Source organism: Sparus aurata, chromosome 12 (assembly GCF_900880675.1).
Source record: "Sparus aurata chromosome 12, fSpaAur1.1, whole genome shotgun sequence".
Lineage (NCBI taxonomy): Eukaryota > Metazoa > Chordata > Actinopteri > Spariformes > Sparidae > Sparus > Sparus aurata.
The window spans coordinates 11,043,079-11,063,002 of NC_044198.1; the positions used below are offsets into that span (position 1 = coordinate 11,043,079).

At 40.7% G+C, this 19,924-nt stretch overlaps 1 protein-coding gene across 1 annotated transcript in view; it reads left to right on the forward strand.

The window, feature by feature from the left end:
- The window catches only part of grin3a (glutamate receptor, ionotropic, N-methyl-D-aspartate 3A), a 61,669-nt gene that overhangs the window by 35,040 nt on the left and 6,705 nt on the right, over positions 1 to 19,924 (forward strand). The window contains exons 6-9 of the mRNA XM_030434757.1: positions 4,448 to 4,563; positions 5,362 to 5,513; positions 13,288 to 13,449; positions 13,739 to 13,809. Coding sequence (XP_030290617.1) covers positions 4,448 to 4,563; positions 5,362 to 5,513; positions 13,288 to 13,449; positions 13,739 to 13,809 — 501 coding nt within the window. The remainder of the gene's footprint in view (positions 1 to 4,447; positions 4,564 to 5,361; positions 5,514 to 13,287; positions 13,450 to 13,738; positions 13,810 to 19,924) is intronic.

The following is a 19,924-nucleotide window of genomic DNA, read 5'->3' on the forward strand; positions in this document are numbered from 1 at the left end:
TTGCTAGGCGGTAACCTTTGACCATTCCAAAAATTAACAGCAACAGGCGTACCAGACCGTCATTGTATGGTTGCAGTTGGTAAGGCACTAAAACTAGGTGTAGGAAAAATTGTGGTTTAGATTAAAACGACTGTAGATTCAGTTGTGTATGTACCCAAACTACATACTTAAGTGATATAAATTAACTACGTTAGTAAGTTAAAATAACTCACCATTGACTTTTATGACATTATTTGAATTATTACAGCAGCAAAGGAGGAAGTGTGGTGAAGTAGTATAAAAGGCGAAAAGGTCTGATTAAGGAGGAGGTCAATCAGGGAGCAACAACTTATTTTAACATACCATTGTGGTTAAGTCATGTAGCTAACTTAAGTTACATAAGTAATACAGCTATTTAAATCCAAACCATGATGCTTTCCTAAACCCAACCAACCTAACCAAGATTGTGGGTCATGAACAACATAGTATGTCACTGTCTTTGAGAGACCTGAGGGGCAAGAAAAGGATGAGCGATCCCTTAGTTACATATCACCCCCTGTCTGTGGTGAGTATGAGTTGTTACCATCAGTAGTGTCTTAACCTAACCATATAGTTTTCCCACTAATTCCAATCAACCCAACCTTAAGATGAAGATCGCTTGGAACAGTGTTATATGTCGTTATGTGAGTCACTGGCAGTTGACTTGGTTGATTTTTGATTTCTTTCCCAAAATGTGAATTTTTCAGTTGTCTTGGCATTCCTCCCAGCACACTATGCACCCATGTCTCGCCACAGCCACTGAAACTAGATACAACTACTACCTGCAGCCTGTCTGCTACTAATTAGAACATTTTGAGAAAGTGCACTGACTTGAGCATTATCAGCCACCAGACAACTGTCTTGTAGTATTTTGGCTTGCTCATTAAAGTGGCAGATATGCATTCATAAGCCTTAATACAAGCTAACACCTGAAAGATTACAATTTATTTGAGTGGTTTTCGTCAACCTCTGTGCTAACAGGTCATACTTCATGATGTTAGGACTTTCCTGACACCACTATAACTGGTACCGTCGCTAATGGTGTTTTCCATCCATGCCATCGGGATACATACAATTATTTTACAAGCATTAATACAGGTAAATAATGCAATAAAGGAAGAATCCTGTTTTGATTGTATTGCTTAGGTAATTGGATGATGTCAAGGTGGTGCACTGGTCATAAAATACATAACATCAATAGCATACTATGTTGGAAAGTCCAAGGATGAATGCTGCAACCCAATTTAGCCTGTAACAATGAACAGCCAGCTAGTGCGTAGAAGATAGTGGAGGAATTTTCAAAAACTGTCCTTGATAACAAGCAAAAAATACAGACAGTATCGTGAAAAAAGCCTTTGTAGAATTCGTATCTCAGCAGGCTTTGGCTGTCAGTAAAGACATTTTGAGTTGATTTGCGAAAGCCTCGCTGAGAGTGTTGTGATTTAATATCTCACCTCCGTATAACAGACTTGGAGAAGGGAATGCAAGTAAATTGGCAGAAACTAGCAGGCAGTAATTTCACTGGCATGTGGCCAGCAAAAGTATTGAAAAACCACAGGCAAGACTGGCTTTGAGAAATATGCAGTTCAGACAAGGCAAAAAAAGAAGAGAGAAGTTGAATGATTTACATCCCTTTTTCAGTGATTGCGCTAAACTGCCCTCTGAAAGGCTCGATAAAATATCCACAAGCACAAAACAATTCATTCTCTCATGCCTTTTCTTATTTATTCTCTGCCTCCAGGGTTTCTTCGCCTCTTATTGTTGAGCTAAGTACGTCTACATTATGTCTTTGATTGGGCACTTTATCATTCATTGGACTTTGTTTGTTTCGGATCTCAGGTGCAAAACATGTGCTTTTACCCTACCCATGGCATAAAGCGAAAGCATATAGCATCCAAAGCACATGAAGTTCACAGCCCAGATGAAACATACCAAATCCAATTTTTTCGCAGCCCAGGAGTGAGATGACAAAGTGTGGTTGATTTAAGTTCACGTCTCAGGAGGTGTTAAGGTTAATTTTTCATGTGGTACTCTGAAATGTTTGCGTGCATCCTGGGTTGGTTCCGAGAAGAATTTTTTTTTTTTTTTTTTAGTGCTATGGTTATATGTGTATATATGTAGCGGCCATCTATCCGTTTGTCAGTCTGGTCATGCATTGAAAAACATTTCAAATGCCACTGATCAGACTCTCATAGAACTTACAGGCACAATTCAGGTCAACTCTCTCCTCAAGCATCATTGTCTAAACATCCCACACAATGTTTGAAATGTCATTTTTTTTACTTGTTTCTCTTCAGTTGTTTGTTTTGTTAGCCTAAGGAGTGCTTGCTAAATTTGCGTGCCAGGAAATCTTGTGTTCTTTACACTACAGCTTGGTAATAACAAGGCAATAGTGGGGGTAGTGGTTTGGTGGGTATATTTGGGTAAAATTATACTTAAATGTGCACTGATGAGCAACACATCAAAGGGCGAACATGTAACGTGAATACCATTCATGTGGATGCCACTTGATATGCACCACCCACCCAAACACTGTTGCAGACCAAGTACACTCCTTCAGGGCAATGAAGCTCCCTGATGGCAGTGGCTCCCTCAGTATAACAATGCGCCCAGCTGAAGTGCGAAAAATGCTCAGAAAAACATTAGCTCAAGGTGTCAACCTGGCCTCCATGATATGTGCTGTAAAAAGTCAGATCCATGGAGGCCCCACCTTAGAAACCACAGGACTCATAGTATCAGCTGCCAACTCCTTGATGCCAGACACCAAAATACACCCCAAGAGGTCCTGTGTTCATGCCGCGAAGGGTCAGAGCCAAGTCTGATCCCTGGTGGGCCCTCTTTGAATCACATTTGTTCTGATATGTCCCACAGATGCTCCAATCGGATTGGGATCTGGGGAATTCAGAGGCCAGGTCAATGCCTTGAGCTGCTTTACACATTCCTTGCGCTACTCCTGAGCTGCTCTTGCATTAAAAGTGGTACTCGCAAAGATACATCCACATGAATGCCAAGTGCATTGAGATGATAAAAGATGATCAATGTAATTCACTTCACTTGTTAGTCTTTAGCCAAAAACTAGTAGTATAATAATTATGAGGAAACACATTTATGGATAGCAATGAGGCAAAACTATTGGGTAATAGTTTAGCAATATGCTAAAACCTTGAATGGCGCCCAGTAGAGCACATACCTTCGCCATTCCAATCCACTAAACCTTCGACAACTACTTAACAAAAATAATCACCTGATGTAGGATCTGCATCAAATTGTGCTAACTCATAGATGCCAGCTGTGTAAACACACTTGACCTTATCATCAGGATCCATGAGCATCCAAGAGAAGCTAATGAAAATCTAAAAAAAAAGAGTACTACTAAACACAACATTAAAGACAGTGAGAAAACATTTCTGCATGATTCCCTTTTTCCAGATCTGCACCAAAAGTTAAAGCAAACCTCTTGGCAAAATGCATCCTAGGTTCTTTTTGTGAATGTACCAGAGTAACGTTTGTTTAAAAGCATAATTATGATGAAAGCGCCACTTTTAAGATTGACCGTATTTTCGTTTTCAGGTCAAAATAATTTTCAATGGGAGTGCTAGGGGCATTACTATGTTAGCATCAAAATCGCTATTTTTAAAACACTAAGCAGGCTCGACACAACATGAAACTTTGCTCGTAGTATCACCAGGGTCTCTACACATGATCACGAGCATTGAGAACATTGTTTGTGTGCACAGAGTTTACTAAAAAGAGTTTTTGAACAACTCACCTTAGCAGTTGCTTGTTCTGCTCACCGCCGCCCTGCCAGTTGAGAAGTATCGATCTCTGAATGCGACGTAACCTGGAGAACAGTTAAGGTGGAACCCTACTTTCTTCTGGCAACAACAATCCAAGTGATATCTCACGTGACTTTCCCGGCTTTTGTTTTTAGTATTGTTTCTTATATGAGGCTCCTTTTTCAACTTCAAGGTCAATATTGTTTTTCGCTAACAGCAAAACAACGAATTATCCGTGCATTTATATGGAACTAAGCTTTAGGAGCATTCCACCTTAACTCACCTCCATGTTACGTCGCATTCGGAGATCGGTACTTCTTGACTGGCAGGACGGCGGCTGGGACAATTACAAGTTTTGTGAAAATTCCTCTTGTACCAACCAGCCAACAAACAAACACAGGTAGAAATAACGCCTGCTTGTAATGATGAGTTCAAATGTGTTGATGTTTTCACAATATTAGAGGTTACTCTCGGTATTATGCCTTCAAAATCACATGCAAATTCATGGAAGTCAGTGCTATAGAATTGTTTGATAAGTGCAACATGTGCGCTGGTTGAATGCTGTATAGTTGGGTAACTATTAAAGCTGAGCTCTCACCATTTCAGTCAAGATCATTGCACTTGTCATTGTATCTGGTTGCTGTGTGTTACAGGGCTGACCCCCAGAGGCTGGATGCATTCATCATGGACAAAGCTCTGCTGGACTACGAGGTCTCCATAGATGCAGACTGTAAAACACTAACAGTTGGCAAACCCTTTGCCATAGAAGGTAAAACGTGGAAGCTTATTATTTGACAATTTATGTGTTTATTTAGGAAACAAAAGTGTAGTTTATGGGGTTAACCCATTTTAATGAATTTGTTGAAAAATGAATTGAATTATTGCTTGATTAAGAACATTTTAGATTTAAAATATAATTGTAAAAGGGTAGAATGCCATCACGACACAATTCACTGATATGTTTCGGTCTGCATGACTGCACCATGAGCATTTTTAGGGCAGCCCTTAAATTAACAATATCAATCATTAAACGTTTACACATCAGTTAATCTTCTGGCTTTCAACAGCTTAGATTCTCTTCTGTCCACACTGTTAATCTCTGGTCCATTTAGCAAGCTTCTTCCTCCCACTGTGAAAATGTTCCCGTGGTGGTTGCTTCCATTACAGGCCACCGTAGTCCCAGATTCCAGAGTTGTTGTTAATTACTTAATGCACTCTTAAGCCTTCAGGATGCAATACAAATCAATCCATGTACTTCCTACCACAGCGAGTTACTTCTGTAATTGGCAACTGCTGAAAATTGTCACACTTTCCTGGCATGCTAAGGAATTCCGAGATTGACTTACATGTCAAGGAACTGCTTTGTTTTCGAGTGACAGTGGTGCTTCTTATTAGCACTGGTAACATTTGCCAAGAGTCTCCTCTTTCTGCTCAGCCATTGTTTTCCTTATTCTTGTGCACAGCCGAAGAGAAAGACGATAATGGTAGCACATGGAGGAGAAGTGATAATGATTCTGCTGTTGTGACAGAGGAATAACAAGTCTCTACTGTGTATTTCTACTGGCAGGCTATGGGATTGGCCTCCCTCAGAACTCTCCACTAACCTCCAACATATCAGAGCTTGTTAGTCAGTACAAGTCAGATGGCTTCATGGACATGCTGCATGACAAATGGTACAAGGTTGTGCCCTGCGGGAAGCGCAGCTTTGCTGTGACGGAGGTAAGAACAGAACCACCTGTTACATACAACAGCAGCATATGCATTGTTTTCAATAAGACGTTTAAAGTGGCAACCGAGAACTCCCCCCCCGCTCTAGTATTTCCAAGTGGTAGTAACCTATAGTTGGCACCGCTTGCAAAGACAGCTGGATAATTTCTGTTATCCTCAGAGTCACAGGACTACCGTGAGGTCATTCAATCATTTCAGTAGCAGAAATGGATTGGCAGCTAACCTTTCTTTTCCCAGATGGCTGCATACCCAGTGGCAAACAAGATAAAAAAGTTTTAAAGAGAACACAAATGGTTACATTATTCTATATCCATTATGTTGTGCAATTAACATTTAAACCCATTATTAACACAATGATACATTAAATCTATTGCCAGTTTAAATGAATATTGTGTCTTAATGTACTGAATCTTCTAATCACCGGCCATGGATAGGGTTTCAATATCAAGTTGTATGTCAGCTGGTATCATAAGTTTAGAGTTCCTGCCTACCAAATATATGGAAGACACACCAGGTCAGTTCACCCCCAATCCAAAAATAGTTACTGATTTTTTTCTCATGGTTTGGGTTATTAGTTTTGTGATTTCCTGTTTTGCTTTGAAGTTCTCCCCTCACGCGTCATCTTCCAATTTCTATTTCTTGCCTTTGTCTGTTCCCCGCCATTTTTGCTCCTCAACTGTGTCCCAATAGTTAATCACTGCCTGTGTGTTTGAGATGTTTGCCTTGCCTCAAATATAATGAAGCTGCAATGTCTCTGTCCAGAAAACATGACCTGGTTATTCAAGATAATCACCATGCAGAAGGAAGCGTGCAGCTACTCATGGACAAGCTAACCAAGCGAATTACACTAGCTTATGTTAAAGCTCAACTGAAGAGTGCTATTTATTTCCATAATATTTGTAAATGGGGCAGACATCTCTACTTTGCAACTCACACCAAAACAACAATGTGTGGATTAATGGATGGATAAAACCACTACACATCAACCTGAGTATTTTTGATCTTTGATATGCATGGCAACTAGGAACGACAAATGTGCGATACCATCTGGAAGAACAACTTTATATTTGAACCACATGCAGGGTTGACGATGGAAATTACAATATGTTGTTACATTGCTTTTTTCACTTGGAGCAGACCTGCTGAAAATGATCATCAGCTATTGCTTTGGTTCTCCAGACCACTACGTCTCTGTTTGGTTTCGTCTCACTGCTCCAATAATCCTCTTTTCCAGCTGCAGCAGGCAGCTACTTTCCAAGTAACAAGCAGCAGACAAACTGAGTGAGTGACTACCTGGTTAACACGGTGAAGCACATTGTAGTTAAAAAGCTATTAAAGATGTTCCTCTGAGGAGTAAGTGAAGACCTAAGTGAGAGTGACTGCTGGACATGGTGTGTTAGATGGCCAGAAGCATGACTCTGAAATGAGCGCTGACGTCGCTCTTACTTCATTAATTCACTAATTCACTATAAAGCAACAGTCTGTATAGATTTTATTAAATAAAGTCTCTTTGGTTATTCAGAATATCCAAATAAAAAATACCATTGTTTTTCAAAAGGCCCTTAAAAAGCATCATTAATATTCGGACTCTGCTTCTTCTTTCGCCATTTTCTCAGCTGTTCTCTCAAACTTCTTTCTCCTACACAACCTCCAAGTACAGTAATTCCTCCTTAGTTATTCAGACCCTGGCTGCTGACCCTCCAGCTGCTAACCAAGCTGTGTCCCCATAACGTCAGTCCTGAGCAGTTTGGGCCCCTAGGTCCAGTCTACTCTGCTATTATCGAGCACTTAGCTCTCTTAGCAGCCTGGCCGTCTCTCTACCCAGCTGTGACTCTGGAATCTCCAAAAGTGGGTCCTAGCTCAGTGCAGACTGCACACTTCCTATTACTAAGCATGAATTAAATACTCACTTTTACTCACAATTAAATAATGTCCTTCATCAGCCTCATCTTCTCCCTGTATTTATACTTTTCTTTTAAATCACTTATTTGTCTTAGCTATAGGCTGACATTATAGTCATATAACCTTGACTAATTGCTCATTATGATGTCTAATTAAGTAGCACTCCTGGTGTGTGGCTGTAAATAACAGTAATACCTAATACATTAATGCAAATTACCATCTTATGAGTCGGATATGAGTAGCAGAGGCAGTATATTCAGGTGCAACAGATTCAGTGTGGCTGAAGCGAACCATTTTCCGCTGTGTAACAGCTTGACGTGTTACAGATGCTATCTACAGCTGCAGACATTTAAATTGCTCCAGGCACATTTCATTTTTGCTGTATCATGCCTCCACCTGCCTATGCAGATGGCAGAGGAAGCTGCTTGACCAGTGTTTTGCTTCATCTGTGTGTCATTTATAGGTACAAGATATACAAGATATGGCCAGATTTGTTTTTATGCCTGTCTTTCCACAATCACCTCTTGTTTGGTCGGAATACAGAAAATTGTTAGTTCACCCAGTACGATGTGAAGATATTCCAGCTCTTCGTTCCGGTTTCACCTGCTGCTGATGTCTGGGTCTCTGTCCCTGCATTCCTCTCCCACCCTCACCTGATGTGTCTTGTCACTCCCAACGCTGTAGTCCTGGTCAGAGCTGCAATAAATCGCCTCCATAATGTTTCCACTGTCTTCAGACTGACCTCTGTTGGTCCTGAAGGCTGTGTTCAGTCCCAGTTTGGTGTCCAGCCATGTTCATTGTCAGGCTGCCAAATCCAGTTGAGCTGGTCTCCATGGCCCATGGTGACTCCCCCTATAATCCAAGGTCTCGCTCCAGACAAACTCTATTGGCACTGGCTCTAGGGCTAACTAAGCTATGAGCTAATTAGCTTGTTGGATAGCAAGGAAAAAGCAATAGTTGTCTGTTATTCCGGTGATGTGCTGCCGCCTATGATTTTGGAGAATCAACTTCTGCCATATTCTACAAATGACACCTTTAAAAGGTGCTAAATGTAAGACTTGTCCAGCTTTAATTTTCATTTCTGTCAGATATGGGGCAGCATATCATCAGAGTAACTGCTAACTATTGCTAACTGTATTCTTTTTATACATCCATGACTGTAGCTATTGTTAGCTTGTTAGCTCAGTTATCTACACACTTAGTCCTAGTATCAGGGGAACTTTGGCGTTTACATCATTAGTACAGAAGCTTTGGACCACTGGGAGAAAGACGTTTTCAGGCCCGGGGCTTGCTGGTTAGCATGCTAACTTCAGTAGATATCTTTTCAAAACATACATAGACATCGTCGACATGATGTCAAAGCTGTTATTTCTTCATTTTATGTTTCGGATTTTAGTAAATTTTTTAAGTTTTGAACAAATCACATACTGTATTAGTCAGGTTCCATGCGGAAATCGCAATATGATGATAATGTGAATCTTCTTTATCTTACATATAGACTGTGAAACAAGTTATATAGAATGTGTATAATTTGATGAAATCGACCTAAACTCGCGTTTTAACTAGGGCTGTCAAACTATTAATTTTTTTAATCGCGATTAATCGCATTTTGTAGTTAACTCGCGATTAATCGCAATTTTTTTGGCACATTTCTTTCTGTTCTAAATGTACCTTAATGTAGTTTTGTCATGTTCTTAATACTTTGAGCAACATAAGAAAGGGTTAGGATTTGGCAAATATGCTTGCTTTATGAAAATGTTTATTCAGCACTTCAAATCATGCAGGAAAATAAAAGGCTCAAAAAATATCCCCTCACCCTAAATGGGATCAAAACATGGTGATGTCAGCTTTTGGAGAGGAGGGGGCGGTAGGCTCTCTGCATCTGCCATGTGTTTGGCTTGCAAATGATATTTGAGACTCGACGTACTTCAGTGGTAACTCATTTCATGTCCACAGTACGTGCAGATAACTTTTGTCCTATCGACCGAACCATCTGGCAGTGTTTTGAAAGTGAATTTGCCGTTCATAAGTCCTTTCTCCATTTCCTTTCGCTTTCGCTTTTCAGTCCACCATGTTTTTCCTGAACCGCCAACCCTGCTTCTTCTTCTTCTGATTCCCTTTCTTATTCTTCTGCCACCCTCTGGATCAAGACTACAGGTGCCACCGATGGCCATAAATCAAACAATGCGCGTTTCTTTTTTTTTTAATACCGAGCGTTAATCACGCGTAAAAAAAATTAACGGTGTTAAGAGGATGTTGCGTTAACTTTGACAGCCCTAATTTTAACATCTCGCTCTCATTAAGCTTCATTGTAACCCAGAAAGTCTAACAAAAGTAGTATATTTTGGCAAAGTAACAAAGTGCTGTCAAAAGCAACACTGGACAATATGAGCAGGAAGGTCATGTGATATAAGCAATAAGAATTACTCACGAGGCTGGCTCAGTTTAGTCCTGCTCAGCAGTTTTTTTTTAGCAATCTTTTATTCCGATGAATGACTGCTACACCACCAGCAGCAGCAGCCTGGCATTCTGAAAAGATGAAAAATCTGATGGATTGGCCTCAGCGCTGTGGCCAATCTCTCTGGCATTGGGCCAACTCTCTGTCACCCCAAAGAAGTTGATCCCATTTGATGTAATAAAATCAATACCAATAAATGACATATTATTCAATTACCTGACATTAAGGGGGCCAAACTTAACATTACCAAGAAATAAATTGTGATCAAAGGCAAGAAGATTGTGAGTGTTATGTGCTTTATCGAAGGTATTCATAGATTTTTGCAGGAACTTTATGCAGTTAATCAGTGAGTGTAGTGAAAGACAAAAATAATATAGAAGTAGAGCTCTGATTATAAGATTACTGTGAGAAATGATTGTCCTATATGGTCACATACAGGGAAAAGCATGCGTGTGTTGCCAAGATTTGTAGAATATGTGCTTTTAAAAGTGCTGATCCAAAGAACACCCATAAGTATGAGGAATGTTGGAGCGGGATGATACACAATAACTTAGACTGATTTTTAATGCACTGAAGCTAAGTATGAGATTAGATTAATACCTTGCATCCTCAGGATAATGCCACCGCAATTTTTATCTTTTTCAATTCAAATGAGTTCCCATAAAGTATGAAATGTCTTCCCCCAGCAGTCAGATGCTACTACTGTCCGTATCGGAGCTAATCATCCGCTCCCACTTCAAAATTTCATTACAGCCAGCTCGCCAAGTCACGGCGCCGCAATGACGAATTTAATCCATCATGTATTTTTTTTTTCCCCCAACATGACTTTATAATGCAATCATTGCTGCTGCGGCTGTGTCACAAGCTGTTCCATACTCAGCAGTAAAGAGATTCATATGGGAATGTACATCTGCAGTAACCGCAACAGGTGCTCCATTAAGAAAAGTGTGATGTCACGGTGGTAGACGGCTACGCTGGCAGACTAACAAGGGAGGGGTTTTCTCCAAAGTGACACATTCGGAGTAGACTGAGCGCAAATGAAGATGTGGGCATCAGAGACGCAGAAAAATAATCAAATCTCAGTGATTTAAAACGAGACACATGCTGCATTTTTCCCAGGAGAAGAAACTAAGTGAAGGTGATATCATTTTTTCAGGTGTCTCATTATCTGGGAAATTTTCTGTATACTATAATATTCTGTGCACGGGCAAATGACATTTTCACTTCAGTCACTTTTTTATGCTGTTAATTATTCATTTTGGAGACTAATATGATTCCCCCGCTGCTTCACACTGTTGTTTACTTCTGATAGGAGTGAAAAACAGAGTTGAAAGCAAACCTGAGCAACAGTCTCCTCACATTCATTTCTTGTTTCCCCCTCCACCCTGATTGTGCTGTTATGAAGTCAAGTTATGGGAAAACAAAAATGCATGATGCATTAGGTTTGTCAGCGCAGCGTTTTGTCAGTGTGAGCTGTTTTTAATGGAATTTTGACAAAATAATGGGAAGCGATGACTCCCGGGAGGTCGGCCAAACTTGCTAGAACAGAGGCGGTACAGTATGGGGACTTCTGACTGTGGTGAATACATCAGTGCGTTCACACATTCCATGGGTCAAAATGGCAAAAAAAAGAATAATAATACAATTACACAAGTGTTATCATCAAAGAATGAGCTGGAGAAACAGTTCTTGGCAAACACGAAGCAAAAGAGACTGCCACACCTACAACTGAAAACAACACCTGCTGGAATAAGATAAGGACGCCAAAAACACATGCAGTTTTACTATTGTTTTCATGTTTTTTCAATAATAATACAAATATGAAACACAGGACACAAGTAAAATAGAAGACAATAGATTACAAAAAGCATAAGAAAAGAGAATGTTATCAATGTTAATGACATTGAGCTGAACCTTAATTCATCCGTGCAGTGTTAAACCTTTTGTCATTTCTCATAAGTGATTTATTCTATCATTCACATTTTTCATTACTTTGTTAATCAATTTGTTCCACGTGATTTCATATTATTGTTTCTTTGTTTCAGTTTTAATGAGTGCGTTTTAGAAATACCAATGTATTGGGTCCAGAGGACCCCAACAAAAAGCACCCAATTCTGCCTGTGCTGTTTCAATAATGAAACAATTTATTGTGTACATGTTTGCAATGGGTCTTAATATAAAATGTAGCATTTGATCAGGGATTGTGCTGAAGGGCTGAAGATTGAATGACTGATTGATGATTATATTTGAGATAAAAACTGCATATTGTGTTAAAGAAAAGTATAGATTTTTCTTCTCACATAAATAAAACATGCAAATGTGACTCCTAAAATAATGATAATATTTTTTAGTGAATATGAGTTAGAAAGCTCTGTATTTTGACAATAATCACTGCTATAGAGTGTTTGGTCAGTACCACTTTATCCAATCAGGACAGAGAGCTTCATAAAAGAGGCATTCTTGTCTGCTCCTCAACAGGCAGTGAGCAGGATTCTTCCCGTTTGCTTCTAAGTCTGGTGATTACAGCTCTGCGTTCATCTGGTGAAGTAGAGAGGAGGGGATTGCTAACTGCAAAATATATAGGATATAAGCTAAAGCGACGGCAACGCAAACATCAGCTTTAATCAGACATTAATTAAAGCACTAATAATGTTTTGAGAACATCTTGTTCGCATCCCGACCTGTGACTACTCACTACTCAGTACTCATGGGTCAGACCATATCCATCTTCGAACTAGGCTTTCATTTTGATCTCAAGTGAATATCTTTGTGACTGGATCTTACACGGTTGTGATGAATATCATACGGACAAACATATAAACACCTGCCAAAATACTCAAACCCACCTATGTTGAGGTTCTTGCTATAATAATTGTCTCCATGAACGCATTTAGCCACGGTGACACACACAAAGACTCACAAGGTCATAACATCTACAAATGCTCTGGTGCTATGATGGTTCTTACAGTATTTCATTAGTGGGGGCCACAGGGATGTATCTTGTGTAAAATGATGCATTCATATTGTATGCATGTGCATGTTGCATAATAGATATATATCAAATCAAATCAAATCAAATCAATTTTATTTATATAGCCCAAAATCACAATCACATTGCCTCAATGGGCTTCATATATACCATGGTCATTTAAAAATAAAGGATATGGTCAAGTTTTGAACATAAAAGTTTCAATAGTGTTGTTATATGACTGTTTTTCCAACATGCAGCACCACCTGAGGGACCTTCTGTATTTTTGCACTTTACTGCAAAAACAACTCCTCCTCTATTAGATGCATTAGATATGCGCCCCTGATCTCTTATCCTCTGCAACTCCTTCTTCCTTCCCTCCATGTCTCGGCTCTCTTCTCCCCGCCTGTAACCTCTCTGACTCACCGACTCTCCAGACGCTGCAGATGGGTATAAAGCACTTCTCCGGTCTGTTCGTGATGCTCTGTGTGGGCGTGGCCTTATCTCTCCTGACCACAATAGCGGAGCACATTGTGTACAAGCTGGTGATCCCGAGGGTCAAGGAGCCGCGCTTCAAATACTGGCTGCACACGAGCCAGGTACTGAACTCACACACACAGGATTGCAAACTTGAACGACACGTGGCGAGTCGCACTTGAAATCGAGCAGTGGCAAAGAAGAACCACATCGCAGTCACTAGAATCACATTGTAATCAACAAGTCACAGGAGTGTTGGCAGCAGAATTCAGTCCATACATATTTAGACTCTTTCGCACACACATGCAGAACACACACAGTCTTTGAAGTTCCCTGTAAACAGCAGAATAACCAAAGAGACGCAGACAAAAAGAGTGTTGTGACTGCTAACGTGTTGCTTGTTTTTTCCAGAGATTACACCGGGCGCTCAACTCCGTCTTCAACGATGACAAACTGCCGACTGTTACCAAGCCTGAGAAGAGGTACTGTCCCCTCATCTGTCACTGATGCCTGGGCTCAACACACTTTCAGTTCAATCGAGTAACCCAGCACACAAATACATCAGCGTAAAATATTGATGCTTAATGTAATGTTTTTTTAATGACATTGATTCGAGGACAACCCTAACTGATTGGACTGAAAAATGAACTGAGCCCAGTTGTGTTGCAAATATTCATGATGCATCCAGCGCATTTTATTTTCACTTGGGACTCAGAAGCAGGCTTGCCGCTGGCTTGCAGAGGCCCCAAAATTAAAGTAATGGCGTCAATCCATTGTTCGGAGTTGATTAGTTGAGAGAAACAGTGCGCCATTTCTCCGGTCAGGTGCCACTGAGCCACAGCAGAAGAGGAGGGCACAGTAAGACAGTGTATTTCAAAAAAGCTCCAGTCAGATGGTGGAGAGACATCTAAAAAATATGATGTAAATGTGGTATTTCTGTTTGTTTACTGTGATCTTAATGCGGCATTTCTGTTTGTTTCGTACATTACATTTTCCGTATTGCTCCACATGGCGCTGCAGCGGATATTTTAGGTCACATGTGTCATTTATGTACAGTATGTGTTGATGTTTATTCACATTAATTTAAAGGGCACTGTGTAGTTTAGGAGAATAAATTAAAACTCAGAATTTTAATATTAATAATATTAATGAGGCAACAATAAACTGAATGAACCAGCTTGTTCTCAGAATGAATTCTACCAGAGAACAGAGGTTGTTTGGTAGTATTTTGTAGTAAAGCTTTATAAAGAAACAACATGCAATGCTGCTCCCTTCTGCTGGAATACCAACCCACCTTTTTATTTAAGGTGTAACAGTGAGAGAGAAATCCATCGCCTGTGATGAAGCAGAGAACTTTAACAAGGAGAAGTATGAATGTGTTGACAATCACCATAATGTAACACAGACACAAATGCAGATTGTTCGACGGTCTTTCGAATAGCAGATGAGCGCGACGTATGTCCGCACAAAGAGACTGATTTAGTCGTCTCATTCTACCATCATTGCACTTTGTTGCATTTTGCTTTTATCTGTACGCAGACTTGTCCGCCTCATGCAAATGTGGATGGAAGCACACTCGTTTTCGCATACGGCGTGCCTTTGTTATCATGCATTGTTTCTCCCCAGTGTGGTATCCAGCCACTGCGTCCCTTATCAAATGCAATTTATTCTCTCACCACTTCAAATCCCGAAAAAACGCCGCCACATAACTGTGTTACAAACAGCACACAAAGACGGGGAAATTGCTTTGGTTAAAAAGATGCCAAGAGGCAAACACCTATTGTATTGGTTCGTTTCACTGAATTACATCGTATTGTTAAGATGCTAAATGGAACTGTAATCCCAATTTGTTAGGTAGCTGATTGCTGAGTATTATTCCCTCGCTGTCAAGTACTGATCCTTTGGTCGCTGGTGGATCCGGGGGGTTGCAGTGGGGCCCCTTGCTCGAAGAAAACACACATACGATGCCCATACGGTAGATGAAACACGATAAAGTGCCTAGTGTGCCATTCCAACTTGGTGGAGTGCCCTCTCTTCACTTTAAATATATGACAACTTTCCGTGTGCTGGTGCCCCACCGCATACAGCTGATGCTCTTTTTATCTTTTTCGCCCCTACTCCTCAAACTCCCTGAGTCTGCCACTGCATTGGGTTGGTGGTCGGCTCAAGCTACCAACACAAAGCATCAGTATTTCAGGATCTGAATGAGACTCAACGATCATTCTTTCTTTCTCCAGAAACGCTTTCTGAGAGTTTAATTGACCCACTTCCAGTTCAAAGTGTCATTGTACACATTTAAAATGCCTTATTGCCTTTATGCTTTGATCTTTTTAATTGTATTTAATCAAACCTGCTGGTTTGCCGGCTCTGGCTCACAGGCCCGGCTTTGGGGAGCCCAGCACCGGAACACATGAGACATCACATACGTTATAACCTCACTGACACAGATTAAAAATCATGGAACAGGAAACTCATTTTGCAAACTCTAACAGCCCATTGGCCAAATGATCAGACTGCGAATAACTGACATCAATTAACATCCGAGTGGCAGTTTAGGGACCCACTTTTAATCAGGGACTAAACAGAATGGTCACTCTGTCTGAAGCTAATTATCAGTCAGGGAAATTGAGGAAATAATCTCGCGCTGACGTCACAGAGTATTGTTGGGCACGGTGGGTGAGCGAGGGCGACTTAGTCAATCATGAGAGCTCCTTTTTGGGCTGTCTCAGGCTCCTTTCAAACGCTGCCTGGTCCAGATTAGTTACATAAACCTTCACAGCCATTGTGACAGGGCCACAATGTGTGAAGCCCCTTTTATTCACATTTGATCATCGCCACATGTAATGTCACATTGGAGCTTCCCCCTCTGATGCCATCAGATAAGCTGATAAGCAAAGTGGGATATGTACCTCTCTTTTTTTACAGGCTTCTAAAGGGAGATCAAAATAACCCTCAAGCTTATGCTGAGCAAATGGCTTCCATTTTATCTCTCTGTGAGAAAAACTTCACACGTATCCCCACTTAGCACGGCCGACGGAGGGGGACACTCAGGTAGAGCTCTCAAAGTGGGGATTAAACAGACGTAATAATTATAGAGCCATGGCGATGTGAGGGATGCCTGTGAAAATGAGGATAGATTACCTACTGCTGCATAATTACGCTCATTCAATCAGGCTCCTCTGCATCGCGCCTGCAAGCTGTCTACGAGTCAGAAATTATTACTGTCATATTGTCAGCGTCCTGCAGGAACCCCTGCGCGTCAGAAAAGTCTGTCCTCACATGAAAAACCTTCCAAGAATCAGCGCGCCCACTAGAGGAAGTGCTGTCCTATCAGCGTAATAAATATAAGGCATTATGACACCAAATGGAGCATATGGGTAAAGAATTTCATTGACCTAAAACGGCAACTTAGGGTAAAACCGTAACACATTTCTTTTCTGCGCTAACAAGGTTGTAGAAAGTCCCAAAGGCATCAGAGAAGAGTCTGTCTGAGAGAATTACGAGCGATGTCTGTAATACCCTGAAACACTCTCCGATGTCCAATTAAGATCCTGTGATTTAGTATCAAACGGAGTGTTAAGGTCATGTAGCTCGAGAAAAGACATTTAACCCACGCCCGCGCTAAAATAAGATTATTTGTCACATCCAGTAGATCGAGAGTATCAGTTACAAGTTGGCTGCTGCACTCGTTGTGGGGGGAAATGGGAAAGACCACTGCTCCTACTGCTGTTGTACTTACTGTTTCATGTTTTTTAGTAAGTTTCCCTGATTGCTTTTGGTTCCGCATATATTCATAATATCGGATATTGGTAACATTTTAGACTAGGGAACACTTAATAAACATTAGTTAGTTGCTTATCAGCTGAGAGAAGGTGAAAATTGTGCATAAAAGTTGTGTTGATAACATAGTTGCCGTGTCCCCAAATAACCCATTTCGTCCCCATCGCTTTCAAAAGCATAATGTGCCTTAAAATAGCTTGCACCAAGAAATGCTACCAAACAAATTAGACTACATTAACTTTGATTAATGAGCCATTATACATTTTGTCCCCGCCGTAATAATGTACTCTGACCTGATACGATCCCATATTACAATACCTAAAACTGCATTATGTTCAAGACTGTTTTAAATTCTTCTTTTCTTTTTCATCTCAGCCATTTTGTCCCCATCGCTTTTCAAGACAAAGTGACACCCTTGATAATAAGCTTTCAGTAGGAAGTAACTGAGTGAAAACCCTGAGTTAAAGGCCTAGTACTTGTTAAATATGCATGCAGAATAAAGCATTAATGAGTGCTTTGCAATGACTAATAGAGTCAGTAAACCACTAATATGCATGCTAACAAGCAACTACTTAATGGATGATGTATGCCCTCTAATCTTAAGTGTTACCCTGACATTTTTCCAACACCCATTCATTTGATCTACACCATTCCAGTTGCATATTATTCATGAAGTATAACATAGTAAAGCATGCAATCCCAGGGATGTTTTAGAGAACAGCGTTTATTTTGCTATTCATTCCTTAAGAGTTGAATTTTCCGGCAACTGGAGCGACTTTGCAGTTTCAAAATAATTGTGCAGTCATTGGGCTCCCTGCTCTCACCCCTGCTGTGTTATTCTTCCACAGAACACCATTATCACGATTTTAGAGGAGTGTAATCACCGCCAATGAAGGCCACTCTGTAACGGTTGTGTACAAGAAGTACCAAATTTGACATTAGGTTTTTCCCTCCATGGGGCGGTCAGGAGGTCACTCAAAGTTGTGCAGAGCTGTACCTTCCAGAGCTAGAAGGCGTTCAATGTCTTGCTTAAGGACACTTCAGCAGGAGGCATATCTTCCTAGTGCACCTGCGTCCTGCTTGTCGAAGGGCAGCCTCTCTATTCACTGTGCAATAAGCTGTGTCTATGTCTTGTTGTGACTGCTGGTAGGAACATCTGTACGGACAGATGGGTTGGGAAATAGTGGTCGGCGGTGAAATATTCCATTCTAATTCAATTCTACGGATGTAGCTCGGAGATCTGCAGCAGGTAAACATGTGCTGTCCTCTTTCATAAGCTGATCCGGTTGACTTTAGATATGAAAGCCTAACGTATTATAATGACTCTGGAGACCTCTGCAAATTGTGCGTAGGACAGACCGGATATCTCTGAAAATTAACTATTTACACCTGTAACTGTGGTGAGGATCTGGCCTCTCTGAAGAAAAGCAGCAGGGAAACCTGACCCTAAGCAGTTGCGAAAACAAAATCATTTCTCCGAATTCATGAGGGGAAAATAGGCTGACTTGGAGTTGCGTAAATGGCTCCCAGGTTCTTACAGAATGTAAAACAAAGTACTCTCTTTGTTTTGGAGTTAGCGATAAAGACGGTCTCCAATGTCAGTGACAGGAACACACTGATATGTTTTATATCTCTTACATGTACAACCGTAGTCCCCCTTTCAGATGCCCATAATCTCACACAGATACTTTTGGACAACCCACACACCAGAATAAATGCTGGCAATGTACTTTTCTGCAAACCATGGATATGTTGACAAACGTGGCGACTTCAGAAAGTACCTCAAAATGGTCCTCAAGTATATACATTGAGGAAATGTTATTAGCTACATTGGATCACTTGAGGCAACAAACACAGTTGGTCCCAAGTTCGTCTTAACAGTATCTCAAAAAACTCACTCTTACAAATATTGAAACAGAGGCTTGAACTGTGGTCACGGGCTTTGTAGCCTTCGTGCCACCAGCACCATCACCTCCACCCCCTGATATGACAGTCAGGTCATAAACATGTCATGTGATATGACAGGTATTGTACGGTATATTTGAAAATTCTGATCATATCATGGACATCCAAACATTCCAGAAAAAAAATCATGATTTAGCATTTCAGTTTGCCTTTTACCTTGCCAACACTGCATGGTGCACAGTTCCCTATCTGACCTTGATATCATTACTTCTTGTGGGAATTTTACCAATAATTCTGTATTTTCCAGTGAAGTGATGTGAGCGGCATCTCAGTCATTACATCCATTCATATCATGAAAGTTGAAAGTGCTCCTCCTTTCATGTGGGAGCACAGATAGACATGAAATTAGAGGCTGGATGGAAAAACAAGAGGAATAGGGCTCCTGAGCTATGTGGAAAGGCTGTGCTGATAATAAGAATTGTATCGATTTGAATTTCACCTTTCAGAGCAGCTGTGACAAACAAACCCAAAACAGTCGACGAGAAGAAGAAAGAAAAGATGACTTACTCACAGAAGAAAGTCTTTGGAGGTGAACTAAAGACATAAAAGCTTAGCCAGCAGTTGTGTTCAGTTCAGACATTGAGATGCCTTCCACTGACCTGCCTGAGACCATTGCCGGCTGTGACTTAGCATAATTAGTTAGAGAACATCTGCACTATAAAGTCCAGCACGCTAACGGCTATAAAGATGCTGAAACCGGGATGATTATCTTTAGACTTGAGGCTTAAGAGACCTGATGATGTTAACCATGTTGCAAAATCTCCTCTCCATCATTGCGGCCATGATATAAGCACAGGTGCCTCCTTGTCTAACGTTGCGTGTGTCAGTTTAAGATTCTTTTTATGTTTTATA